The sequence below is a fragment of the Nipponia nippon genome, unplaced genomic scaffold, assembly GCF_047370975.1.
Source record: "Nipponia nippon isolate SJK-2023a ecotype South Korea unplaced genomic scaffold, ASM4737097v1 scaffold_17, whole genome shotgun sequence".
Classification (NCBI taxonomy): Eukaryota; Metazoa; Chordata; class Aves; order Pelecaniformes; family Threskiornithidae; genus Nipponia; species Nipponia nippon.
The window spans coordinates 1102674-1128130 of record NW_028262333.1 but is presented as its reverse complement, the minus strand read 5'-3'; the positions used below and the strand labels follow the sequence as shown (position 1 = coordinate 1128130).

Below are 25457 nucleotides of genomic sequence, written 5' to 3'. Positions count from 1 at the left end.
GAGGGATGAATGACCAGAGCACGGGCTCGGGAGCCGGCCCTCCTTCGCCATGGGGCCACCACAGCAGTGCCAGGCGATGAGCCTGGGAACAAGAAGGAACCATCTGATGGGAGCGGGTGGAGATGGGAGCCAGGAGGTGAGTGGGAGCCCTCAGGGCTCACAGCAAACCAGCAAGAAGCAAAATTGTTCCAGAGGCAAGAGGAAGGATTGCAGAAACCTGGCAAGGGTGCAGACACAGCCTGTGGAGCTGCACGCTCGGAGCGAAAGGAAAGGGCAAACGCTGGCCATCAGCTTGGAATAAAGCAAAAATCATCGAGTGCTGTTCCCAGCAGCCACTCGGGAAAGGCTTTAGCTACAAGAACTGAAAAGGATTTCCGCCGCAGACACGCGCTGCTCGGTGCCGCCGCGCTCGCCCCAGGTGTACGCTGGCCCTGGGAACCTTCACCCCACACCGACGCGCGGGGAGGACAGGCCGCCGTTTGCCAGGGGTGGGCACGGCTTTCGGCAGCTCGCAGCCCCGCTTGGCTGCCAGGCAGAACACGGCAGCGAGTCGGGGTGCCAGCTCGAGCCGATTATAACTCCACTGACCTGCCTTGGCGCTAGCACGCACGGGAACGCGCTGGTTCCTGGCTGCCAAATGCTGGAAAGCTATAAATGGGAGACATTTGGAGAGAGAAGAAATTAAGGAGCCAACTTTTAACTAGGCTGAAGTGCATTGGACTGTACATGTTCTTTGTGGAGGGAGAGAGGAGAAGGATGAAGATCTTTGATGCACTGCTGGAAAAATACCGGCTGTTTCTTCTACAGACAGAGGTAGCCCTTATTTAATGGAAAGTGTTTCTTCTTCTCTCAAGCTCAACTACGGTAATTCACTATTTCTATACTTCTGCATATGGTGCTTAAGCTCGCGGCTCTCAGTGCAGTCTGGGCACAGAGGAAAAAGTAGTCATCAGTGCTTTGTAGCAGGAACCTCACCGTAGGAAGCTGTGGCTTTTTTCTCGCCCTTGGTCACGCAAGGGCCTGTCTTTCATGATCCAGCTGTCTAAAAGCGAGATCCTGGTGATTTATTTTTGTGGTGGAGTGAAACCACAAAGTACACTGCACACGCAACTGCGCAGAATTTTGCTGAACTCCGTAAACCCTGGAGAGAAAAAAGAAACCCCCAAAGTGTTGAAATAAGATTCCTGTTACGAAATAGCTATCGAAAGAGCCCTGTTTACAATCCCTGGACACAAAAAGACATCCATATCTAAGGCCGAGCTGCCTGAGGGCTTTTTCATCAAAGAGGCCGCCAGGACCATGGGCGACCCAGAAGAGGGGTGAAATCTAAGCGGTGCCTCGGCTTGTGTTCCCACTGGAGGAGCCTCGTGCTGTTCAGGACACATTGCTCAGCACGCCTGCCCCTTGCTTTCCACATCTGGAGAACTGAGATAAGGCTTACTTCACCTTTGTGAACCATGTGCCCTGCCAGGAGCCCAGCTTAAAGAGCGGAGGAGGAGGAGGAGGAAGAGTGCAGGCGGAGGAAGGAGAGCACGGGGCTCGCAGTACTGGAAGCAACGCATGAGGCTCATTTTAATTTTTCAAGAGTCCAACTGCTTGAAACAGGCTGATGAGAACAATTCTTCTCTATGTGCCAGCTAGTGTCTTCTGAGCCTGTTTTAATGTAGTGTTCTGTTTAAAAACAGCCTGAATTACTGAGAGACTGACTTTCCCCCCTCCCCGTCTTTGCCTGGAGACTGCACGTTCACAACAGGTGAAGAACCCCCTCCAGAAGGGCTGATCTGTCTTCCACATCGAGACGACATGCACAGACCGCTGCCTTCTGCCAATTTTCTCATAAAAGTAGGCACCACTTCAACAGCCTGGCTTTTTTGCGTTACACAGAAAGCTGTTGGCCTGAGGGCTGCAGGACTCTCTCCAAGATGACATCGCTCCAGGTGGGTCAAAGCTGAAAGTTTCCAGCTAAGAACCTGAAGGATTTGTTAAACATATGGACAAACGAGAGGACTGGGAAACACACTCGATGTGCATGCAGAAAGGAGTGGGGGCGAGAGCCAGAGCCATTTTTAAGGTTGCTTAAAATTCTCAATTTTTCTGTCTCTGATCGCACAGCAAGCACACTTACTCCAGCCTACGTCACGGCTCCATCCCTTGGCTCAAAATTAAACCTCTGTGCAGAGGAGCAGCCACACAGCATCACCCCCTCCTACAGCCTTCAGCTGGGACAAGGACTGAAGGAAAGGTTTCTGACTGCAAGGGGAAAAGCCCTGGGGTAACCTGTCCCCAGGGACGGCACCCCTGAATGGCAATTTGATTTTTAAGGGCTTGCAGCTGCCTGCCAGAGGAGAAGCTATTGCATCTGGTGGTGAGAAGGCAGGACACGGCACGAACGGCAAAGCCTGCTCCAAGGGGGCGGTTTGAGACCCAGCTCCATCACAGCTCGCGAGCAGCTCGCTGTGACCGATCGGCTCCACAGCCAACTGTGGAGACACAAGCCTTGCTGTCCAGGGTGCAAAACAAGGCAGGACTGAAAACAGCCAGGCAAAGACTCCCAGCCGAGGAGAGGGTGGCTGCCGCCGACAGGCAGAGGAGGCTGAGGACGTGGAGCGGGGCTCCTGCCCGGGGAAAGCACGGGGGTCTGGTGACAGCAGGAAAGGTGTGAAAGGGCTGGGTTTGGGTGCAAGGACGTTTTAGGAGCAGAGCAAGACAACAGTGGCTCTTAGTCACATGAAGACTTGAAACGACTACCATCGTGGCTGATGAGCTCATAATTACAGAGTGGGGAAAATATGTTTCTTTTTGGGGGTTTCCATAAAAAACACAAAATACAAGCCAGTATCTGTTCTCTAACCAACAGTGTCGCTCCTTACAGCCAATGGTTTCAAGAGGATCCTTCCAAGAGACTTGTTAACCTCCTCCCGAGTGATGCATCCAACGTGACCCAGCGGAGCCCTGCAACCACTGCATGGCTCTTCCCCCGCCAGCGGGGCTGGAAGCATCTCTCAGGCACGCAAGACCCTGCTCCTCTCTCTCTGTCCACCGGCAACAGCCGCTCACATATCTGATTACCAGCTTCCATACCAGCTAACATTTCCAGAGTACCTGCCAGCCCCAATTAGTGTCCAGAATACAACTGGCATCCTTGCTAGCATCAATCTTACTGCCTTTATTTCTTAGGAACAGCATCCATCTGCTCCCAATAGCTCACATCTGGCATACTGAGTGTTATGAAAGAGCCTCGATCCTATTTGAAGGAAATCATTCCTCCAGCCAAGGGATTCATACAGAACTGAGTTTAGTATTTGTAGTTACAAATTTACTACAGATCATATGGTTACCTGAGGTTTCAAACTTTAGAATTACAATTTCACCTAGGGTTTGGTTTTTAGTGCCTAAAAAGTTGCTCTTACGTAAATCACCATGTGATGGAAAACATTTATGGAGAAAGCAAGGAGGAGAGGTGGTAGGAACCTGAGCACAGAGGATCTACACAGCAAAAATGCTCCTGAGCACTGCCCAGGTCGCTGAAGGTTTCCTCCTGCAATGAGCAGTGTATAGGAGGTGGAGGTATTCCTTGTCTTAAGCATTCCCTTCCCAGTCTCACCGCCCGGCACGGTACGCCCAGCCTTCCCGTGATGACCCCAGAGCAGGAGAGGGTACGACCTGCGCGCTTCCCAGGGGACAAGGGCCACCACTGCATCTGCTCAAAACGCTGCAGCGGGACCAGGAGGAAGCAGCCTGTGCCTCGTGCTGGGACACACGAGCTGAACTGCAGAACAAACATCGGTCACCAGCCCTTAGAGAGGGGTGACAATCTCCTGCATGACAGCGGACGGCCCATGGTGCCGTCAACGGAATGAAGGCAGATAATTAGGCAGAAAGAGGAGGTCTTGCCCCCCTTGGAAGAGAAAAGCAGGGTGGTGCTTGGAAAGGCTGCTACAGCAATGAGCTGTAAACCAGGACTTTTGCAGAAGAGGGACAGCAAGGTGGCTTTCGAGATTCCCCATTCCAGTACAGGGAACGTGGCTGGTCTGACATCTCTGCATCCAGACAGAGGCAGAGACCAGCACTGGGCAAACTCCAGGCTTCACCCCCGTTTCAGCTGAGCTGGCAGTTTGTGTTTTGAGTGTCATTCCTGCCTGGCTGGGGAGGGAAGGACGCTTTGCCCTCCAGTTGCAGTGGGAGTAGGCTAGCCGGCAGGGCTGTCAGTAATAAGTGTGCATGTGTTTTACTTGGCCCTACTCCTAAAATAATTGTTTGGCCACAATGGAAGGTGACAAGCGATTCAGCTGTGGCCCCACAGGGAACATCAGGAGAAAATCCCCAGCCACTCGCAGGACCGTGCCTGGGCTGCTCTGAACCGCAGCATCGCCTCGGCCCGGGGGCTCGCCCCCACCAGCCCCGAGTTCTCCTCCTCTCGCCTACTTGGACCAAATGGCTCCCTCCTCCGCCTGCCTGGGCTCAGCAGGAGGGTGACCGAGACCAAAAGAGGGTGCATCAACCTTCACCCGAATGTGGCAGAGCTGCTATTGAAAAAACAAAACCCTACTCAGCTTCTGGCAGGAGCATGGAAAGTGCAGCCAGCATCACTGGGAACATAGATATTAAATTAACAAATATCTCTACCCAAACACGTGTGTACTATGATTGCTCAAGGCCATAAGTATGAATACATTTGGATGGATTTTCACTGGGTAACATTAAAGACAGATTCTTGACACAGGGCTCACCTGCAACTCAAGTTTCCAATTCTTCCTCCAACGCATCAAAAAGATCATCAGAACTGGACCCCGGAAAAATATTTTTCCCTCTTACTGTGTTTTCAGAAGCAGCCGAACCATTTTAGCCAATCAGTTATTCTGTGGGGTTTTTTTGGTTTTGTTTTTTTTTAAATAACCGGAGGCATGAATAATTTCCAGCATGGAAAATTTCTGCCTAAAGAGCTAAAATTGGCATAGAATCATCCAACAGTCATATAATAAAGGCCTCCAGCAACAGCAACAGTCAGTGCTACCAAGCCTACCTAGAGCATTTTTTTCCACTGTGCTAAGAGGATCTGTTTCACTCCTCGCCTTTCAATCCAATTTCCACTGTACTGCACCACAAGTTTAAAATAAGGACACCAGGAAGCATGTGCGATAAGGGGGAAGGAAGGGAAAAACCACAGTTTCATTCATTCTTTCAACAGAGCCAAAAAGGAGTGGTTACTTTTTTGTTTGTTTGTTTGTTTTAAGAAGAAGCTGGAGGGAACAGGGAAGGGGGGAGATGTTTGCTTTAAACTTTCCCATCTGCACCATGATATATATATATATAAAAAGCACCTCTGCCTCTAAAGGTGCTGCAGGGTGTTTTGCAGAGCCAGTTTGAGTCTCTGGCTGCAGACAGCCTCCAGTGACGATGCTTTCCATCCAGGAGCGTGCACAGCTCCAGCCAAGATGGAAGGGGAGGAAGAGAAGAGGGACGGCCACTATTTCCCTACATGTCCTTCCCTACAAGGGGCAAGGCAGCCCAGGGAAATGGCACAGCTGCAGGCACCAGTTTATCACATATAAACCCCAAAAGACTGCGCCCCCTTGCAGCAAACGACGGCGTGAGCTTGGCCACCACCGTGGAGCACCAGCGAAGAGGAGATGCTGCGGAGAAGGAAGCGCCGAGCTCCGTTTCCTTCCAGCCCTGGCCGCGGCCCAACAGCTGTTCCCTGTTTATTTGCTTTAGTATTTCCTTGGTTACACAAGCAGCTGCACACAGCTTAACCCCTGCCTGCACCAGCAGCCACCCATGCCACCCGACTTTACCCTGCCCAGCACGATGCTGCGGGACAGCAGCACGGGGCAGGGCAAGGACACCCAGGGTCTTGCCAAAGCCGGGCTCTCGCTGGCTGGCCAGGGCTTACTCAGCATGGTCACCCTCACGGCCATGGCCACGGCTCTGCAGAAGGTGCCCTGTCGGGTAGGGCACCACCGATGTGAGCAGCCGTCTCGCACGATCCCAGGCTTCGCAGGCTGACCCGAAGCCAGCTGACCAGCTGAACCTGGGAAAGCCATCTGGCTCCCCATGGGCTTGCTTTGCTGGGCAGGCCCAGATGTGCTGTAATTTTAGCAGCGTATGTGTGTCTGGATGCAGAGATTTCAGAAAGGCATCCTCACTCCCGGGCAACCACAGCACCCTTTCAAATAAAGCCTGCAGCGATGCCCAGCTTCATGCGAGCGGGTCGCTGGAGGCAGAGGGTGCCCAGCTCCTCTCCCAGTCCCGCGCACGGGCCAGGAGGGCCGTGCCAGTGGCTCTTCTGGCAGCTGCTGCCAGTCCATAGATCACTTCATGCATTTTCCTTTCTCATCTGCACAGAGCCTGTTCCAGCAGCTCAGTTTGTGTTTTGGCTCATGAAGCTCAGCCAGACCCCTTGGCTCATCTCCACCAAGGAGGGGGTGGAAAACACCCTTCGCCTGCTCGCCCAGAACACCAGCTTCAGTTTTCTGCAACCCAGCCTGTCCCAGTTGCCTTTCCAGCCTCCTCCCTCCCTCTCGGCTCCGTTTCCTTCCCGGCTGCCCCCTGCACCAGGAGGTAATTGCTAAAGCGGCTGCTGCCAGCTGCCCTCTGGGCTGGCAGGGCACGGCAGCGGGCATTTCCCCGCTCCCCAGAACACCAGCCAGCGCGGCACGCACCCAGGGAATCGGTGCTCTTCAGCAGCAGCCCTGTTCTGCCGCTTTCCCAGCAGCTGGGGAAGGCATGGTATTAGCTCCACAGGAATGCAATTTGGGCCTAACTTTAACAAAATCCCCCCAAAGCAAACAAAAAACCCCAACAAAATCCCCACCACTTGCACAGATTTCGGTTGCAGGAATTGAAACACCCCTACGCAGCCCTGCGTGCGTTTAGTCCAGACAGCAGAACTTTAACACTGGGGCACGCCAAACCCCAGGGTGTCCCCACCGACACACAAGAAGCACTGGAGCAAAGAGCTCAGCTTTCGAGGTTGCCTTGTTCTTGCTTTTTTCAAGGATTTGCATTTAAGTTTCCTCAGATGAAAACATTTTCTGGCAGATTACAAAGGGCATGCTTAGCATAAGGCAGAAACCACGCTTCTCAAGCGACCACAGCTTTCGACCCTCCAAAGTCAAAACCCCAAGAACGGGTGAGATGCTTACCTGCAGGTCAAAGAACTTGCTGTACCGTCGGTATATGACTTCTGTGGACCCATTGGACCAGGTGACTTTGATGATGTACACCTGTAGGGAAGAGAGGAAGAAATCAGAGAGGAGTGACCCAACAACCCGCACCGCAACCCAAACGCTGCTAAAGCTGCCAAGGCAGCCCCCGCGGCTGGGCGTTCATGGGACCACTTCAAGTCATTTCAGCAATACTAGAAAGTATGTAAGATTAAATTAGTAGGCTCCACTGCTGCAACTTAACTGTCTACGAAGTGCTTATTGATAGTTGTGAACTAAGACAGCTCCCTATCCCTAAATAGGGGCACACATTGGCTGTGAAAGGGCACTTCTATGTGAAACCAGTTGACGTCTCTCCAGACACAGACACATTACGCATTAATAACTACGCCTCGGCCATCACATCTATGGCTGCAGCATCAAGTTTGATGTTGAGATCCCAAACCTGCTTGCGAGAACGCAAACCCACGAGGTTTGAAACTCCCTCTGCTCTTCCATAAGCAGCTCTGAGGTTTTGTTTACTTAAATTTGCTGGGGTGCAAATTACCTTCCTGTTCCTTAAAATGCTACACAATCAGCCCTAGTAGTGGCAGGTTATTCACAGACCGTATGACCAGGCTTTTACTGGTGATGAATACAAAACAACACCCAACCCAGGTTTTTTTATTCTTCTATGAAAGACAACAAGCAAATAACAGAATTGGGCAATTCCTTGACTTAAGTCCTCGCCCGTTGCTCGCAGAAACCAAAGATGACCCTTGACGAGATGCCAGCGTAACACTCAAATGATGCAAACCTCAGCCTTTACTAATTGATAACAGATTGACTAAGCAGAACAAGGGCACGTTCCTTTTTTCTCCTGACTCTCACGTCCTGCTTATTTCCACCACAAACTCAAGTATCAATTCACTGAAGCAGGAACAAAACATTCAGAAGCTCAGATGAACGGACCTGCTGGAACTCCAGTCAACATAATGAAGCGTGAAGGCTCTTAGGATGCTGGTGTTACGGTATTTAAAACAGAATCCCTTAAGGGTTTCACAAGGTTTCCCACAGAGACACAGATTTTTCCAGATGCTGGAATGTGACCAACATCCCAGCCCAATCTCCAAACTCAAACACCAGAAGACTCAAATGGATAGCACAACGCTAAATTATTTGAGCTCCTCAAACCTGCTCGAATGCTGTACTAAAAATCGAATTGAAAGGCCACTCTGCTGCTCAGGGGGCTGCATGAGCCACCAAGGTGAGGAGGCTCCGAGGAACCACAAACTCTTCCCAGTGGAATCACTTCCAGCAAGTTCTTACTGCTAAAATAAAAAACTTCAGTACTTTCAACCCAGCGATTCAGTGACCACTTTTCTTAAACCAGATGATCAGCCCAAGCACAGCTGGGACTGCTTTGCTGACTTGCAGTGAGCTGGCCGGGTGTCACAGGCACCACCACCCTCTCCCAGACAAAACGCGAATTGCTCGGCGTCACCTCACAGGCCTTATTCAGCTAACCACAGTCCTCTCCTTTCATTCACAAATTCTTTTGTTGAGCTGAAAGACCTGCGCTTTCTGCATATTAACACAAGGAAGAGAGAGGGCTCCTGCAAGACAGCATCTGTAGCACCTGTGGAGACCTGGATGGACCATGATTTGCTACAAGAGAGGCCTGGACACTGTGCTTGCTTATCACCAAACGTGGCTTGACAAGTGCTCAGCACGGGGTCAGGCACAATACCCATTCAAGAACATGCTTCTAGACCTCAACGGGTCAGGGACAACTTGGCTGACCACCATTTGCAGTGAAAACTGGTAAAGTGGCATGACGTGGCCTCTGAAGTATCTGACAGCATCCGTACAGTCATCACCTACCATCAGCCAACTAAGCGTTAACTTGACGGTAAGAAAGCCTCCAGGCTGCCTTTACCCTCACCCCAGGACTTGCCGGCAGGCCAGCATGAGCTCATTTTGGTTGGAAGCTCAGCTGATATCCCAGCTTTCTTACCAGTCTACAGCACTTTACGGGGTTATATCACTGCTGGCTGCCTGCCTGGAGAAAGCCTTCCACTGGGGCAGGAGGAAGAGCCAACTTTTCTTCATTGTTTATTCCCATCCTGCCTTTATTTGGAGTCAACAGCTTATTAGACTGGGATTTTAATCAGGATGTGGATTTGCTCAAGCCAAAATGAATTCAAAGCTCTTAAGGGTAATAAAGCCATGAGATTTGAGGGCACACCATGCTTTATTATACCCTTTGCAATTGAGGGAAGGCGCATTTCTCCCAACCGATGAGCTCACTTCTATTTTGCTGAAATGCAGATTTCCCTGGAGTCCGGATAACGGTTCCTTGCACACCCCATTTGAGCAGCAGAAAGGTCTCCAGCGGTATCACTTGACCTACTTGTGGAAAGCAGAAAAGATGGGGAAGCCCACAGGAACGGGAGCTCCTCAGAATCTATAAAAACATGGTCTCGGTAAAGCTGGCTTCCTCTCTCCTTGTGAACATCCCTCGTCCTTCGCTCTGACGGCCCCATCCCACTGGGGTATTCTGTTAGCCAAAACCATCACAGGTCTCGGTCTCTGCCAATACCCAATCCAGGCCCTGCTGTCACAGGGACAAAAAAGACACCAGAAAGCGTAACTCGGGTGCTCTCCTCAACTGACAACAAAAGCGCAGATTCTGAAAGGGATGAACGGTGCAGTCAGCCACCCAGCAATGGTTTTCACAGGGACTGGAGATGATGAGGCACCGAGCTACCACAAGCACCCGCACATCCCTTTCTCAGGTGCTTTTGGAAGACACTTTCAGTGATCAAAACAGTTTTGAAAACATTGCACTTGGTCTGAAGTTTCCCCTCCTGGCCTGGCACTGCACCACGTCCTGCCAGGAGCCCCCACCACGGAGCAGCAGCCCAAACAAACCCCATTTGGTCCCGGCAGGAGCCACCCCCATCGCCCGCTCCCACAACCCTTGGTCCTGCAGAGGCTGCTCTGAGGACGGGCTTTTTCCCAGCCCAGCTGTGTGGGTGAGGGCATGTGGAAACAGTTATTTCATGGGTCTTCTCCAGCTCCGATTTCTACGGTCCTTCAAAGAAGTAACACAGAGAAACCACAAACAGGCCCCTTTCCATGGAAGGGGTGAGGGGATCTCCCGGGGCTGCAGCCGGCGCTGCTTCGGGGACGTGCACCCACAGGGAGCACCGCCGGGAACGGGGGTCCGCCGCCGCTCAGGTCCCGCTCCGCCGTTTCCTCGAGGGGTGGGGAGAGCCGGGCAGATGGCAGGGAGGCGGCGGGCAGCCAGGTCCAGGAGGGGGGCTCTGCAACCCCATCACGTGGGATGGGCCCATGGCCAAAACCAACAGGGAGAGCTATCTAAATATTTACAGCCCTTCCCGGGCCAGCGGCGGGGTCTGCACTGTGGAGGGAACTAGCTGACTCGGTGAAACCCAGGAACCGGCAGCTCCCCTCCCTCCCTCCCTCCGGAAAGGATGCCTTACCCTGCCCGTTCCCAGCCCGAGAGCCTCCATCCCTTGCTCTGCTCCAGCCTACGTTGGTGCACACGTGCCACGTCAAACCCCACAGCTAGGTCTGATGCCTGAAGGCTACGGGCCAGGCAGAGCTTTGGAACAGGCAGAAATCACCAGGGCTCAACCCTCCTTAGCTTCGTTTCAGCCACAGGGCAGGGGAGCAGAGCCAAAATTCATGCCCGTGCTTCTGAAATCACAGCATCTGTCCTACTAGAGCAAGGCACAGAGGAGGGGTACAGAGCTTTCAGGGTCACTCAGATACACTCAAAATTCTGCTTTCAGGATTAAGCAAGCCCCACGCAGGCACCCTCAGCCCCCATCGCTCCTCTCCAGCCACCAGCTCCCCTGGCCTCCTGCCGTGAAACCGCAGGCCCACGCTGCAGCAAGCCGAGTTACGGAGCAGGAGGAGTTCCCGGCGGGACAACCTTGCCAGAGCTGCAGCGAAAAGCAAAGCAAGGAAGCAAGGCCTGCCCTCCGCTCCCGGGGGGCTTTTCACGGGGTGGGCAGAGGCCCTGGGGCAGTTTTGGAGTGCAGGTGGATGTTGGTTAACGCAGAGGAGAGGAGCACTTCACATTAACGCCAAATGCTCCCTGTGCTCCTGTCCCTTGGAGGGCAGAAGCGGATCATATCCTTATCCTTCACAGAAAATGGAAACCTGCAGATGCAAGAGGCTGAACTCCGACAGACACCATGGGGATTTGGCTCCCAAACTCCCCGAGTTCCTCAAACTCCCTACAAGTAACTGGCCACATATCGACTACTTAAAAATTACCGATCAAGAAATCTACCATCAGGACCTCTGTCGCCCGGGATTCTCCTTGGTCGTATTTGAAAGTGAGTGCCCTAAACAGACATTAAAGACGAGAAAAAAAGGCCCCGGGGATCTTGCAGCCCGCCCTGCCGGGCGTCATCAGCTCGGTCCCCGCGGCATCCCTGCCCCGCTCTCCCCTCCCCGGCATCTCGGAAGAAGCAGCTCTGAGGGAGAACTCAGTGGAGTTCTCCAGTGGAAAACGGGACTGAAAACCTTCATAAGGGAACTGTCAAAAAATGACAGGTTGCTAAAAGAAATGCAGATGGCACCTGGCCAGCCGTAACAGAGCTGTCAATGCGAGCTGCCAGTCAGCTCGCGCGGCAGCAAGGGCTCTGCAGCCCCGGGGGAAACTCGCAGGCAGCCCTCAGCGGGTGAACGCCGGAGGGAGATGCAGGACACCCCTCCCCACGTCAGGCATCACCAGAAGAGCAGGGAGGCTGGAGGAGCCAGCTCAGATGCACGTCCAGAGCGGTCGGAGTCACAGGGACTAGAGCACGAGAACAGAGGGGACGAGAAGCCAGCGCAGATTATCTCTATCCAAAAGGGCAGCCAGAGATTTAATTTTTTTTTTCCTATTGAAGAAATGAAGTAGCAAGCAGAAACCCTGGGAACTGTCAGACCCCAGAAGTATTTTTCCAGGGACTGATAACGAGCCTTGGTGCTGCAGATAGCAATGGCTGCTGGTGACTTCCACGGCACAAAGGGACCGAGGGCTCTGGAGTCCGTCACAAGCCCTCAGTCTTGCGCCTTCCCCAGGAGGCACGTTGTCCCATACAACAACGTGGCTAGAGAGAGCAGATGATTCAAGCGGCTGACTTGAGGCAATGGAATTAAGAAGATGCTAAAAAAAAACCTAACAGAAACAGTTTCCCGTTCTTGAAACATGAGGCCGTGCAGCCTCCTAGAAGAATCACTTCTGTACTCCTTGCATAAACACACGATGGACATGCACAAAACACGACCAGGGGACCAGCCTGGACTGCTTAAATTTGAGTAGGAAAAAGGCAGACTGAAGTTGCAGAAAAACGAAGAGCTACGCTTTCGGCCTCTCTCCTCCCACAGGAGGAGTTTTTCCAAGCTTTCCAAGGAGACTTGCAAGGCGTCCTGGCTGGCGGGGCCACACAAAAAGCCCATAAGTAAGGCTTTGGGGAGAGGGCAGCTGCTGGCTGGCCAACGAGCTCTCTGCCTGGCACCCAGCACACCGCTGAACGAGGCCGCAAGTCCACCCAGAGCTCAGCACCATCCAGCCACGCCAGCTCGAGCCCAGGAGCAGCACACCCCTACTGACACAGCCCTGCAACCCAGCAACCCGCCAGCAGCCCTCCCTGGAGAGCACAGCCCTCCCTGGCACAGCACAGCCCTCCCTGGCCGGCTCCGCAGCAAGCCCTGAGCCTCCCTGGCCCCAAACTCCCACACCCCGAGACGCTCCCGCTTCCACGCCAGCCCCAGCAGAGGCGGGTGAGCGACGGCAGGGCGGAAAGCAACGCCACGCTCCTTTGGAAAGACATCTCCACGGGGCTGCAGGGTCAGGCAGCTCTGCCCACCCGCCACCGACGGGCATCAGCGTAGGTCCCCACCACTCAGCAGAGCTCCTACAGCAAAGCCAGACATAACAGCCTCCAGCAGAGGCAGAGCTGTCGGCGGAGCTGTTTCCAATGGGTTTGAGCCTGTGTGGTCTCAGGTCCAGGGAGACTATGTACAATAAACCTCTCTGTGGAAATCTTCGCATATTTAAAGCATCTTTCGACAGCAGAGGGGAAAAAGCATCAGTCTCTCTATTCCACCCGCACTCCCCCCCAGCCCCGAAACACAGGGAAGCAATGCGAGAGCCTCGTCCCCTGGCTTCGGCCGCTGCCACGAGAAAGGAGCGCCAAGAAATTCAAGGGGGCAGAGAGACCGAAGCAGCTGCGGGACCGAGCCAAACCAGAGCAGGGTTTAATATAGAAAAGGGAGTGGGAAATTGTAAGAGGAAAAGAAAAAAAAGGAGGGAGGTGGCTGGAAACAAAGAAAGTTCTTGGCGGTGAGCTGCTGTGCTTGGCCCCTCTCCATCAGCCTTCGCTGCCGCAGGCGTGCGGGGCTGGGGAGGGGAGCCTGTGGGCTCTTGCGCCACGGGACACCGAAGCTCGGGGCGGGAGAGGGACAGTCAGCCCCCTGCTGCGTCCCCAGACACCTCGTCACCCCCTCGCTCCTGCTCTGTGGACAGGGAGAGCTGGGAGAAGGGCTGTGCCAGTTCAGACAGCACTGGGAAAGGCACGGAGAAGCAATCCCAGCGGTAACGGCAGGGTATCGGGGATGCTCCTGCGGTCCCTCTGATCTAGCAGAGGAGAGAGGCAGAAGCAACAAGTCAGAGCTGCAGGGAGGAGCCGGGTAACGGCAATGCAGGCAGCACAAGGACAGGCACATCCTCACCGCCACGGCAAATAACCCAAGCTAATCTGCCCACGCACCCAGGACTACAAAGCAGCCACCTCCCCGCGCTCCGATTCATCCCTTTGACCGTACCCTCCCGAAAACCCCAGCGAGCAACAGCTCTTCCCGCTCTGCTATCGCGTAGCTCGCCGGGGCGCAGTGCTGCCTGAGCACACAGCCAAAGCTGCCGGGATGAAGTGCTCGCACGCGGGGTTACGCCAAGCACGGGGACCCAAGGACAACCCACCGAGCCCCGCTCAGCCACGGTGCAGACGCCCCAGCCCTACAACGTATGCACCCGCTTGTTTGCTGTGAGTCACGCTGAAGGTCAAACATATGGATTCATTTGTTTCCTATTTCCCACTGCTACGTGAAACAGCCGGAAGACAGAGATAGCCACCAGAGCAAAGCTGCGAGGGACCAAGGTCACCAGACCTCCAAGCGGGCAGAGGCGATGGGTGGCCCCTGCACCGAAGTTCACTGCTGGAACTGTGTACGAGCACCAGCTTTCCGCACAGAGCTGCACCCGCCTCAGTGGCCGTGTGCCAGGCAAGATTTGGCCCGTGCACTGAACAGTGACATTCAAGGTTTTCAACAGCTTAAGTAACATGACTAGGGAAGAAAAACAAAGGCAAGTTTGCGTTTGAGTGTTGGTTTTCATCCACAACGCCAGCAGCGCTCCCTTAAGCCCCAGCTCTCTCGAGAGGCGAGGGGGAAGGAAGGATCGACGGGCTCTGTAACGCTGCGCAGCAGAGCAGGGCCAGGCGCAAGGACGGGGCCGAATTTCTACCAGCTATGGGCTCCGAGCGCCCTGCCTGTGGCCTGCCCCGGGCGGGAGAGCGTCGGCCAGCTGACGGGAAACGGGATGAGATACAGCAGAACTGCAAGACACGGCAGCAAAACACTGCTGAGGATGCTGAGAAAGCCCACAAACCTCCGGGGGCCACCGGTGCTCAGAAACTCTTTGCCGTGACAGAGACTCCAGCTTCCTGGCTTCAGCCTTACTTCATACATTTGGGTTTTGCTTTTGCTCTCTTTCATGCCTAGTTTAGTTAACGGCCCCTGGATGGATTTCACACTATTCATTTTAGCCTCCTGCTCCCTCAGTCTAAACGCACCCCGCTCCTTTGGTTCCCCACAGGACATTCCCACCATACCAAGAGCACGGTCACGCTCCCCAGAGAGCGTGGCACGGGGCGGGGGGGGGGCATCCCCCAATGCCCTTCTTAGGCCAAGCAACCGCCACGATTCACAGCGGCAGAAATACCGCAGCTGTACAAGGCGATACCGTGCCAGGTCCCCACAGAGCTCTGCTTCAGCTGGGCAAGTCAGGACCAGGGACCCACAGCACACACGTCCACGGGACACGCGTTCTTCAGGAGACATCATCTGCTCTATACGTACAAGGCACTGAAGAATGACTGAATCTATAGATCAGCAGCCCTCCTCCTCCTCTTGCCATGCAAGCACTCCGAACGCTCCATAAGCAGTTCCAGATAAGCAACGGGGTTGGGTTGGACAATGAACGAAACCATGAACGGCCTCACCGCTACAAGGAACAAGAGCAGAGAAGACACCTACCATCACGTCACCAATTACACATCAGAAATATAATACACTTACTTTTTGAATGTGTTTTTCATCACTTGTTTTAAAACATCTATAAATGCTATCATCTAGGCACCAGATTCCAACACGCACTGTTAATTACTTTTGCAAGGCAGCTGCCGCAAATGAGGTGGCTCAATATGCACGGGTAGTCACCTTGTTTAAAGTCTGCAATCTTGTTAACTGAGCTTGCAAAATAAATGTATGCTGCACACCTTTGTTTAAATTTCCCTTTTTCAAAGTGCTACGTGTGCGCATGGAGGCCAGGGAAGGAAGTCCTGCAAGAGCCTTGTCCAGGTTTTCTAATGAACTACCACAACCGAAGAGCGGGCTGCGCTTTCTTTCCTGTCGGATGTATATATAGATTTTTGGTTTGTGCTCTGGAGCAACCATTTAAAACTATATGAACTCTGGAAGTGTTCTTGGTGGATGGGATGGTAGAAATGAAGATGTGATTCAATGCCATTGTGACCAACACATAGAACAAAACACACAAATTGCAGCTGCGTTAAAACAAAAGGTCCTGAAGCTTGCCTAAGGGCAAAAAAACCAACTGAAATCTGGATTTAGTAGGGAAAAGCTTTATTTTAGGGACTTGTACTAGAGAATAACAAACACAAAACTATAAAAAGATCCTGCGTGAAGTCCTTTAAAGGAAAGTTTAGTCCATTTCAACTATGGCTTTGTTTTGGGCCTTTTCTGAATAAACATTCATTTATCAGAATTTGAGACTTGGCCAGACCATAGAAGTGACAGTCTGCTACTCTGTCGCCCAGAATGATTATTTTTAAACTTTGCTCTTGGACTTTGCCTTTTCAGATCTGCAGCGTGGCCCCGGAGCCCTGGCCAGCAGCGTCCCTGAGGGGCACGGGCTGTAATGACTTCACATAGGACTGGATGGGAAATGTCACTGCAAGGCGACCCTCCAGCCACTGCCTGAAGGATGCGAGTCCCCTTCTTCACTTGGATGGTGGGCTGCCGAGATCCCGAGCTCAGCTGGTCTCTCTCAACAGAACCAGAACAGAGCATCCTGCAACCAACACCTGCAAAAAGACCATTTCTCGCTGCCCCTTCCCAGTACTGCCCGTGAAAAAAACTTAAAGACACAAGCAGCGCAAGTGCAGCTGAAGCAGCCGGGGTTAGCAGCCCAGGAGAGGTGCCGCGGCCATACAGCGTGATACGGTTTCAAGGTCCCCATCACTCGGAGCAAGAAGCTCGGTTATCCTTCCCCTCTCGGCCCTTCCACGTGTGTGAGCGGAGTCGGTTTGACAAGAACAGGATCAGACGTGTCGGCCTCGCAGCACGCCAACACCACGGCAGCAAAAACCTTCCAGGAGCACGAGGCTGCCTGCACGGAGAACAGCACCTCCCGCTAACTGCGATTCAGCCTGACCCCTGCCAGCAGCGCTCACCGCAGGGCCCACCAAGGGGTTTGACACCTCACTGAGGAGAAACGCAATCAAGAGGCTGTTCCCATCTCCCCTGTCCCCAAACGGCTTCAAACAGGCCTGGGCTTCCTTTGAACAACCCACCCCCACTCTCCATCAGGCACTGGGGTGCCCCAGGGTAAGGAGGACAGACAGACGGGACAATCGCACTGCTGTCCTGGCGTACCCCTCAGGGGAGCGCGGCCACCAGACGCTGTGAGAAGCAGCAAGGCAGCAGCACGCCAGGCTGATGCTCTCTCGCACCAGGAGTTGAGCCGGTGCCGTTCACGGGCACACGCACATTCGAGGGCACGGGGCTGTGTTCGGGTCCCCAGTCAAATCCCACCACTCAGCTCAGCATGCATCTGGGCTGGCACCCGGCTACCCAAACCCTTCCCTGCACCTTGCCAGGTCCTCTCCCAGCCCAAGCCCCCCAGTTTGGGGGAATATTGTGTCTCCTGCTTCAAATCAGAGCTGCAAGAAAACCCACAAGTTTTTGTCTCAGGCAACACAATCCTTTTTGTGTCGATTACCAAGGTGATGGGTGAACTACGCCGGCCTGAATAGAGCTGGCCTTTCCTCCAGCCCCTCCCCACCACGGGCGTCAATAAGGACTTTGAAACACTGGTTTGATCTCACTTTTCTGGGAAACTGGAATTCATGACTTTCTGCTGTGGCCTCACTACAGCCAACACAACTGCACCTTTGTCCGGCAAAGAAAAGCCTCTCGCCGACACAGAGAGCAGCCCGAGCCCGAGCGGTACGGGTCACTCGCCGGTTAGGCCAGAGCAGAGGCAACGGGAGGAAGAGCCGCCGGGCTCTGCCAGCCTCCCCGGGGACAGCGAGCAGCTGCCCCAGGGGATGGAGAGCACATTTATGCTCAGCAATGAGAAACCAGAGAACAAGGGTTTAACATGTACGCTTTGTGGTTGCCTTGGATTTGCAGTGTGCCAGCAGATACGGTCTAAAGTAAGATGACTCAGCCACTATTTGCTGCCCCTCCTCTCCCTCTCTTTGCAGGAGAAGGAAGAAGAAAAAAGAAAAGGTTTTGATTCCATATAATTAACTGGCTTTGTGAATCTGCCGAGTTCCTATCGATCCCCTCAAACACAGCGAGCGCTCACGTTCACTGTGGGCTGCCCCAGGGAGCTGCTCCCGGCCAGCTGCCTGCCGCTCCCCGGGCTCAGCCCCGCGCGGCCGGGTTTCGGGCCAAGACAAGTACAAGGAGAGGTTAGAGTCAGTGGACTGGGGCCGCCGGCCGAGCAGGGAGCAGGCGGCCGAGCAGGGAGCAGGCGGCCGAGCCGCACAGCTGGCTGTCACGAGCTGTGCGCGGCCACCTTCTCCCACCACCCGGGAGCTTCTGCTCCAGTGACCTGCCGTCCGTCTCTCTTTTTAGAAAACACCTCTGTCCCAGATCTCCAGCGTCACGGGGTTTATTTGTGCTATGCCCAACTCCACCTGCCTCGCCTGCAGGTAGAAGGTGAGCAGGGATAGTGCCCAAAACAGACTGTGTCTGGCTCTTGGAGTGCGTGTCCCAGCTGTGGGGACGCAGGTCCAGATGAGTGCAAGGAGCCCCCAGTCCCAGCCAGGGAATGGGAAGGCCCAGAAGGGAGAGCAGAGGAGCAGCCGCAGGCAACCCCATCAGAGCCCCGTTACGGGTCCCGACGGCGACGCAACAGATCCGCCAAGACAAACAGAAGCGTACGCAGCTCAGCAAACCTCCTCACGTACACACTCCTCCAGATCAGATGCATAACCCAGCTACGATGAGTAAGTCTGGGATGGACACGGCAGGAAGGGGGGCGCGTCTGGAGCTGGGGCCAGGCTCAGCCAGGGCTGATAGAGCTGCAGGCAGGGCAGGAGAGGAAGAGGGGCGACGAGGGGTTGGGCGGCAGCAGCCACATCACATCCCTGAATGCGAGGAGGGGGTAACAGCCCCCCCTTTACCCTCCCCTCCATCCTGGCTAGAGCTGGCCTTGCTCACTGCCACAAACCGGCCGGGGTGCCCTGGAGAAGTTCCCCATCTCCCAGGAGCTCAGGGAGCCTGGCTCTGCCGACACGACGCACTCCAGCCAGAGCGAACACCGCATCCTCACAACCCGAACGCGCCACGAACGGTGTGTCACTGGGTCACCCCGGTCGAAGGCGAACGGGGTGGGGAGAACATTTGGGTCTTTGTTTTATGGTTGTTGCCAGGATGCACCCACAAGGTCTCCATGGACGCCTGGAAGCACACCAAAGTTTAAATAACAAAAAAAATTTAAAAAAACAAACCCAACCCCTTCAAAAATAGACAAACCCACAAGTTTGGAGATGCCCTGGAGCGTGCAGGAACGCGCTCCCTGGGCAGCTCACGCAGCGGGGCACGGGGGACGCCTCGCAGGGACGGGGCACCGTCCCAGGCGCAGGAGGAAGGGGCCGGGTGGTCCCCTGCCCCGGGCCTCGGCAGCCGCCGGGTTTCAGAGCCCCCGGCCAAACGCTGCTCCCTCACCAAAGCAGGGGCTCTTCTCGGGGGGGGGGGGGGCCCAGACGCCCCCTCCTCCCGGGTGCGGGTCCCGGGAGCCCCGCGGCAACGTCCCGCCCGCAGCCCTGCCCGGCCGCCTCCCGGCGCTCGCCCCGGCGGGTCCCGCACGGCGGCGATGTCCCTGCCCGCCTCCCCCGTGGCGGGGCTCCGGCGGGAGGCACCGCGCCCCCCCGCTGCAGGGAGCGCGCCGGGAGACCCCCGCGGGAGGCGCCGGGGGCGGCCGAGCCGGCAGCGCTGCCCTCCTCCTCCTCTTCCTCCTCCGCCCGCCCCGGGGCTCCGTGGCCGCTGCCCGCCGCCGGGGCGGCCGTGGGGGAGCGGAGCCGCCCGCGGGCCGGCAGCGCCCGGCCTTTGTCTGCCCAGGGCCGGGCGCGGCGGAGCGGAGCGGGGCGCCCGGAGCCGAGCCGAGGCGAGCCGCGCCGCGGCACTCACATAGTGCTTGTTGGGGATGCGCCGCTTCTGCACGTCCAGCACCTTCACCTCCGCGATGCTCCGCCTGGGCATGCCGCTGCTCTGCCTCTGCCCCTCGCAGCCCGGCGCCAGCGGCCAAGCGGGGAGCGGCGCTGGGGGAGGCACTGCCGCACGCAGCCGGGACCGGAGCCTGCAGCGCCGCGCCGAGCCCAGCCGAGCCGAGCCGAGCCGCCCGCCCGCTGCCGAGGGCGGGAGGCGGCCCCGGCCCGCCCCGGCCTATCCCGGCCGGAGGGCGGCCCCGCCGCCCGCTTAAAGGGGCGACCGGCACCGCCCGCCCCACGCGTGCCCGGCCCACGGGCGGCTGCTGGCGGGGGCGCTCGGCCGGGTCTCGGGCGGGCGCAGCTGGTTGCCCGTGGCAGGGGGTGGCTGCGGGCTGGAGGGGGTCCGCGCTTGCCCGCCTTGCCCGGCGTGGCGGGCCCGTGCGTGGGCTCCATCACCAGGCTTTGATTCTTCTGCCGGCTCTTGTCCCAGAGCAAGGGCCCCCGAGGCGGTGCCGACAGGGTCGCCAACAGCCGCATCCCTACAGGGTCCGGGGAATGAACTGAGCAGGAAAAGGCGGCTTTGTTGGCTGTCGGTGCGGGCAGGTCACCAGCACTGCCCTACCAGGACAACCCGCGCACCGCGGGAGCGGGGAGCTGAGCCACGGCACCCACCTCCCCTCCAGCCCCTCACACCGCGCCCAGCTCTGCCTTGGGGCAGCGGAGGGGACAAGGCAGAGACCGAGCACTTCACATCAGTGCCACCCACGGCCTCCGTCTTCCCAGCAGCTCCTCAACACGTGGCATAACCACAGCTCTCTTCCCCGTTGGGCTTTTAATTACATTATAAAGTTACCCAAGGCTCGCACTGGCAGGTCATTAGCTTTCATATGAATTTAATTTAACCATAAACAACTCATCTCACTCTTTAGCAGCTCCTTAAATGTGGCTCCTTTTTATACTGTTAACTTTGCTACAACCACCCCAGAGAATTAATGGAGGCGCAGGCAGGTTGCCAGGGCTTTATTGCCCCCCTTGCCCTCCCAAAGGGCTCCTCTTCGTCCTCCTCCCCCTCAGCTACGCCCAAGACCGCGGTGCCCCGGCAGAGGAGGTGGCTGCAGGAAGGATGCTGGGTTGTCTGAAGGGGCCACCACGCCCCCAGTGACCTCCCTGACGCTTGCTGGCGTGCCACCACGGGGCTGGCTTGCTTGTGGACCAGCTGCCCATCGCTCCCCTCCCTGCCCCGGCCCTGTTGTCACTCCTCAGTCAGTGTTGGAGGTAGGTGGGCAGGAGGCCACGGAGAGGCCCCCGAGAGCCCTCCCTGCCTGCTCCCACCAGGAAAGCCCTGGCATTTATGAGGGATGCTGGGGCTGGACCTGGAAGCGCTAATCAGGAGTCAGAGCCTGGGAAAGCACCAACAGACAGCAGAACTGCAGCTTTGGATGTGCAGAGTGCCCAGGCTTGGGCACACAGAGTTTTGCTGGGTAAAAGCCCTGAAAGACGCCTGAATCCTCCAAAGGAAGGTCAGGAAAGCATCCCAAGCAGCTGTGCACCGTGCTGGTAAGAGAAGAAATGTACATTGAGGAGACATGGAACACTGGAGAAAAGGGGATCAAGCGAGGAATGAAACAATTATTGGTCTTCACGTGCTGAAAGGAGAAACCAGGGTAGAGAGCAGGTGAGGGCACTGCAACTGAGCAACGCAGAGGGTGTAACCTGAAGAGCTGAGGACTGAAAGGCCAGGCGAGGGGGGTAGAGGGATAACAGAAGCAGGTAACTGGATATGTAAACCACAAAAAGAAGCACAGAAACACACTAAACAAAGTGCAATAGATGTTAAATGCCAAGGTAAGGGCAATTAAGTAAGGCAACGGAGTTAGGAATGCTACAGCTGCAGCCGTCCCTTCTGCTTCGGGTGCTGGTTCGTCCCAGTTCGCAGCGGCTGCAGGACCAACAGGCATCTGGGGAGAGGGCGACTCCGCTCAGGGCATTTGGCGCGTATATGCAGAGCTGCTCTGATGCAGGCTGGTAATTTGGTTTTACAGGAGCGCACAGACTGACCCTACATCCCTCGTGCACTGAAAACAACATAGCCAGGTTGATCATCTTGCTGCCCCGTCCAGCTGTACATTAACACAAAGTCCACCACCCAGACACCTTGGACTCACTAACCATGAACCCTAGGACCAGTCTGCGGGGGACAAAAATTAAAAAACCCAGCTGGGAAGAGCAAATCGAGAACATGCAATTCAGAGAGCATTTTGACCTATAGTTGTAGTATCCATGAAGAGGCTAAACTGTTTTCTTGCCAGATTTGTCTGGTCTAGCTTTAGAAGCAACAATAGCTGCAGCAGACAGAGGTGGTGTAGGAGAGCAAGGAGTGCTGGGCAAGCAGCCGATGAACAGCCGGAGTGCCAGGTGCCACCGGCTGCAGCACCCCGCACGCAGGACCCGGCACAGCACGGCAGCAGGGCGGGAGAGCTGTCCTGGTGGCTGGGACAGTCAGGACCCACAGCAGAAGCAAGCGGGGAAGTCTATGAGATGGCTCCAAAAAGGAGCCTTATCCCTACTCATGCTTCTGTCATCTCGTACTGGCCACAGCCTCGAGGGGACAGAAATGCTGTCTCTGGGCTGTCACTTTAGCACAGAGCCACATGGTGGCTTTGGGGGGGGGGAGACAAGTTCTGCCCATTTTTACGGCCACCATGCCCTGCACCCCACCCCACAAGGCCACCCCCAGCCGCTGCGGAGCGCTGTGCTGCCGTGCACCCTCATCAGCACCCTTCGTGCTGGCCTCCCCCTTCCTTTAATCCTGGCCCCACCGCCGCAGCTGGGAACCCACAAGAGACAGAATGAGCACCACGCGGTGACACCGTGAAGAACACCTCGCTCCTGAGCTTGAACCAGCCCAGAGGGACACAGGCGGTGCTTTGCCTGAGGAAGCTTTGTGCCTGTGGCAGGAGCCACCTCCCCTTCTCAGGGGTGCATGAAACCTTTGGGTATTCCCTTGCTGATAAATCCATTTCCCTGTGCCACAAGGTCCCCACGTGGAGATGTGTGACACGGCAAGCGAAAGGCGCATGTATGAACGAGTTCTCACAGCATCTTGGACCTACCTGCCCCAGGGACCAGGCCCTGGTTTCCTGCCATCACCCTTCCAGCACCTTTCTGTGTGCTGCCATGGATGCGGCCCCGTGGCACACGCTGCTGGGCTGTCAGGCCATTCCTTCACATCTGGTATAAATCGTGTATCAGACAGGCAGCCTGTCACACAGAGGGGGTTACTGTATCCATGTCTTCCAGCGTAAAGCCACTCCAGGCCTACGAACGCTGGCGGGGAGCCAAGCGGCTGCACAAAATCAATCAGAAGCACTTAAGCATTGGCATTGCTTCCCCAGCACTGTAACCTGCCGAAGCGACTCCATCGTTCTTCAACCCCGGCAGCACCGGGCACCGACTGCAGCCTGACAGCTTATGAGCACCCAGGAATGAGCAGAGGTTGGAGATGATCACAGCTAAGGCTGCAAAACGGCTCCTGTGTTTAATTAACGAGTCTGACGAGAGCTGTTGAGACGAGCGGAGTGCGGCTTTGCACGCTGACCTGATCGCCTCCCGCGGGAGGCACGCCGGGAAGATGGCTGCGGAGACCTACAGCCCGGCTTGGGCTCTACTGCACCTCGGTAACTCATCAAGGAGACTGCCAAGCATTCGCTAAGGGAGCCCAAATGGGGGTTCTGGGACTGACCTGGGAGCCCGCGCTTGGCCCACACCGCTGGTGGCATGGCCGCAGGAGCTGCAGAGGTCTGGCAGCAGCACGTTCCGTGGGGAGGTTAGGTGGCACAAGGGTACAGGTGCGACTCGGGAGTTTTGGAATAAACAAGTCATCTCCTGCCCTAACCAAAGGCTGAAGTATTTTTAAGCCAAACAAAATAACTGCACAGGTGAGCTCACCACCTACTGAAGAGTCAAGATCTCCTCGGCCCACGTGCACTCTCCCTTCTCTCTGTCAGGATCAGCCAAGCAATTTAAAGCAAGAGGACAAACGACTTCTGAAAAGCCAGCCATCAGCTCAGATGTGCGAATTGGTTTCTGCTTGGCTGTAAGCAGGCTCCAGCTGTTTGGGCACAGCTGGGCCATCCCTGAGGTCTGGCGGGGGTCAGAGGTGTAGTGGAATGAGAAAGCAGTGCCCCACCGTAAGCCCTGAACAGCAGAGGGAACAGTGCCTGCGGTCCTTCTGGCACAGAGTCCACCGCTTCTGCTCACTTCATTAATTTAAGAATTGTGAGTGTGTGCCAGGAGGCTAAATGGTTCCGGTCCTCCCCTGCGTACAGAGCAAATGCATCCATCTTCCCCGAGCTCCCTCACAAAGGGATTAGTCAAAAATGATGCAAAATCTTTGCAGGTGAAGCCCAGCAGAGCAGTGGTTACCCACCGTATCACCAGGGCTGGATTGCACCGATTCTTAGCCACCACCAGGAATGGTTTTGCGCTGCTTTGACCCTCAGTACTGTTGCTTTTAGCTGTGTGGTGTGGATGACATCCATCACAGGCAGCAGACTGCACCCATCCTGCACGGAGGCATGGCAGCAGGGAGAAGCAGATCCCGCGGAAGGGATGCTCAGCCCCAAAGAGGGGGAGGCTGTCCTGGCACACATGTGCCAGTGGGCAGGGGAACCCTGGAAAACTGAGGACAACGCTAGAGTGGGAAACAGAATGCTGAAGCACCGATGTGAAGCAGAGATGCAGTGAAAGGTGTCCCATAGCGAATGACGAATCCAGGACAAAGAGTGAGCAAAGATCTCAGCGCAAGGGGACAGCTCAGCTCCAGCTCTGTGCTTGTGCAGGCAGTAGCCGGGCTCCAGAGCCGCTGTTTCGGTGTGCGTGCCATCTAGTGAACAAGAGAAAGAAGAGCAAACATCGTCCCTGCTACCCTTGCAAGCCTGGAAACCGGGCCCAGGGGAGTCCCGGTGGGTGCGGGTGGGGGCAGGCGGGGTGCCAGGGCGATGCGTCCCAGCCACCCAGCCCCGTCCCGCCCCGGAGAGGGGCAACAACAAACCCCGTCAGCACGGCAGAGCCACCAGCCTCTGGGGAGGCTTGGCTTGCTCAAGCCCTGGGTAGTTTGGCGTTGGGAGAATTAAACCAGCGGCCAATGCAGCAGGAGAACATGCAACAGCATTTGGCTTAACAGGGCGCAGATGGCTTTTGAAGGCAGGGCCTATGGCAGCGCCCACTCCGGCTGGGCTGCAGCGAGGGAGCGAGGGAGCGAGGGCAGATACAGCCACAGGAGGCAGGCAGCTCGGCACAAGCCCCAGCTCCGTGACTCTCTCTGCCTGCCCTGCTTTTGCTTCCCCCAGAGAGTTTCATCATCCCCATCAGAGCAGAAACGCTGCCAAGTCCTTTGGGCAGCTCGGAGGAGCTTGGGGCCCAGACGTGCCGGGACGCAAAGCGCAGAGCAGGTAATGAGGGGAGCTGAGAACGCTACAGCTGCTGCAGCACCAGTAACTTCTCAGGGCTGTCATCTCTATTTTTAAAAATTAAGAAAGATTTT

The 25457-nt window shown here is 55.8% G+C and overlaps 1 protein-coding gene across 4 annotated transcripts in view; it reads right to left on the bottom strand.

The window, feature by feature from the left end:
- Positions 1 to 20120, bottom strand: part of SH3PXD2B (SH3 and PX domains 2B) — a 78327-nt gene extending 58207 nt beyond the window's left edge. For 3 of the 4 annotated variants that reach the window (XM_087754074.1, XM_087754075.1, XM_087754072.1), the window contains exons 1-2: positions 19893 to 20120; positions 7146 to 7226 (exon numbers count right to left, since the gene is read on the bottom strand). In XM_087754074.1, the coding sequence (XP_087610200.1) occupies positions 7146 to 7226; positions 19893 to 19964 (153 nt within the window). In that variant the 5' untranslated portion in view covers positions 19965 to 20120. The remainder of the gene's footprint in view (positions 1 to 7145; positions 7227 to 19892) is intronic. The other variant, XM_087754073.1, reaches the window with a different exon arrangement.
- Between the last annotated feature and the right edge of the window lie 5337 nt (positions 20121 to 25457).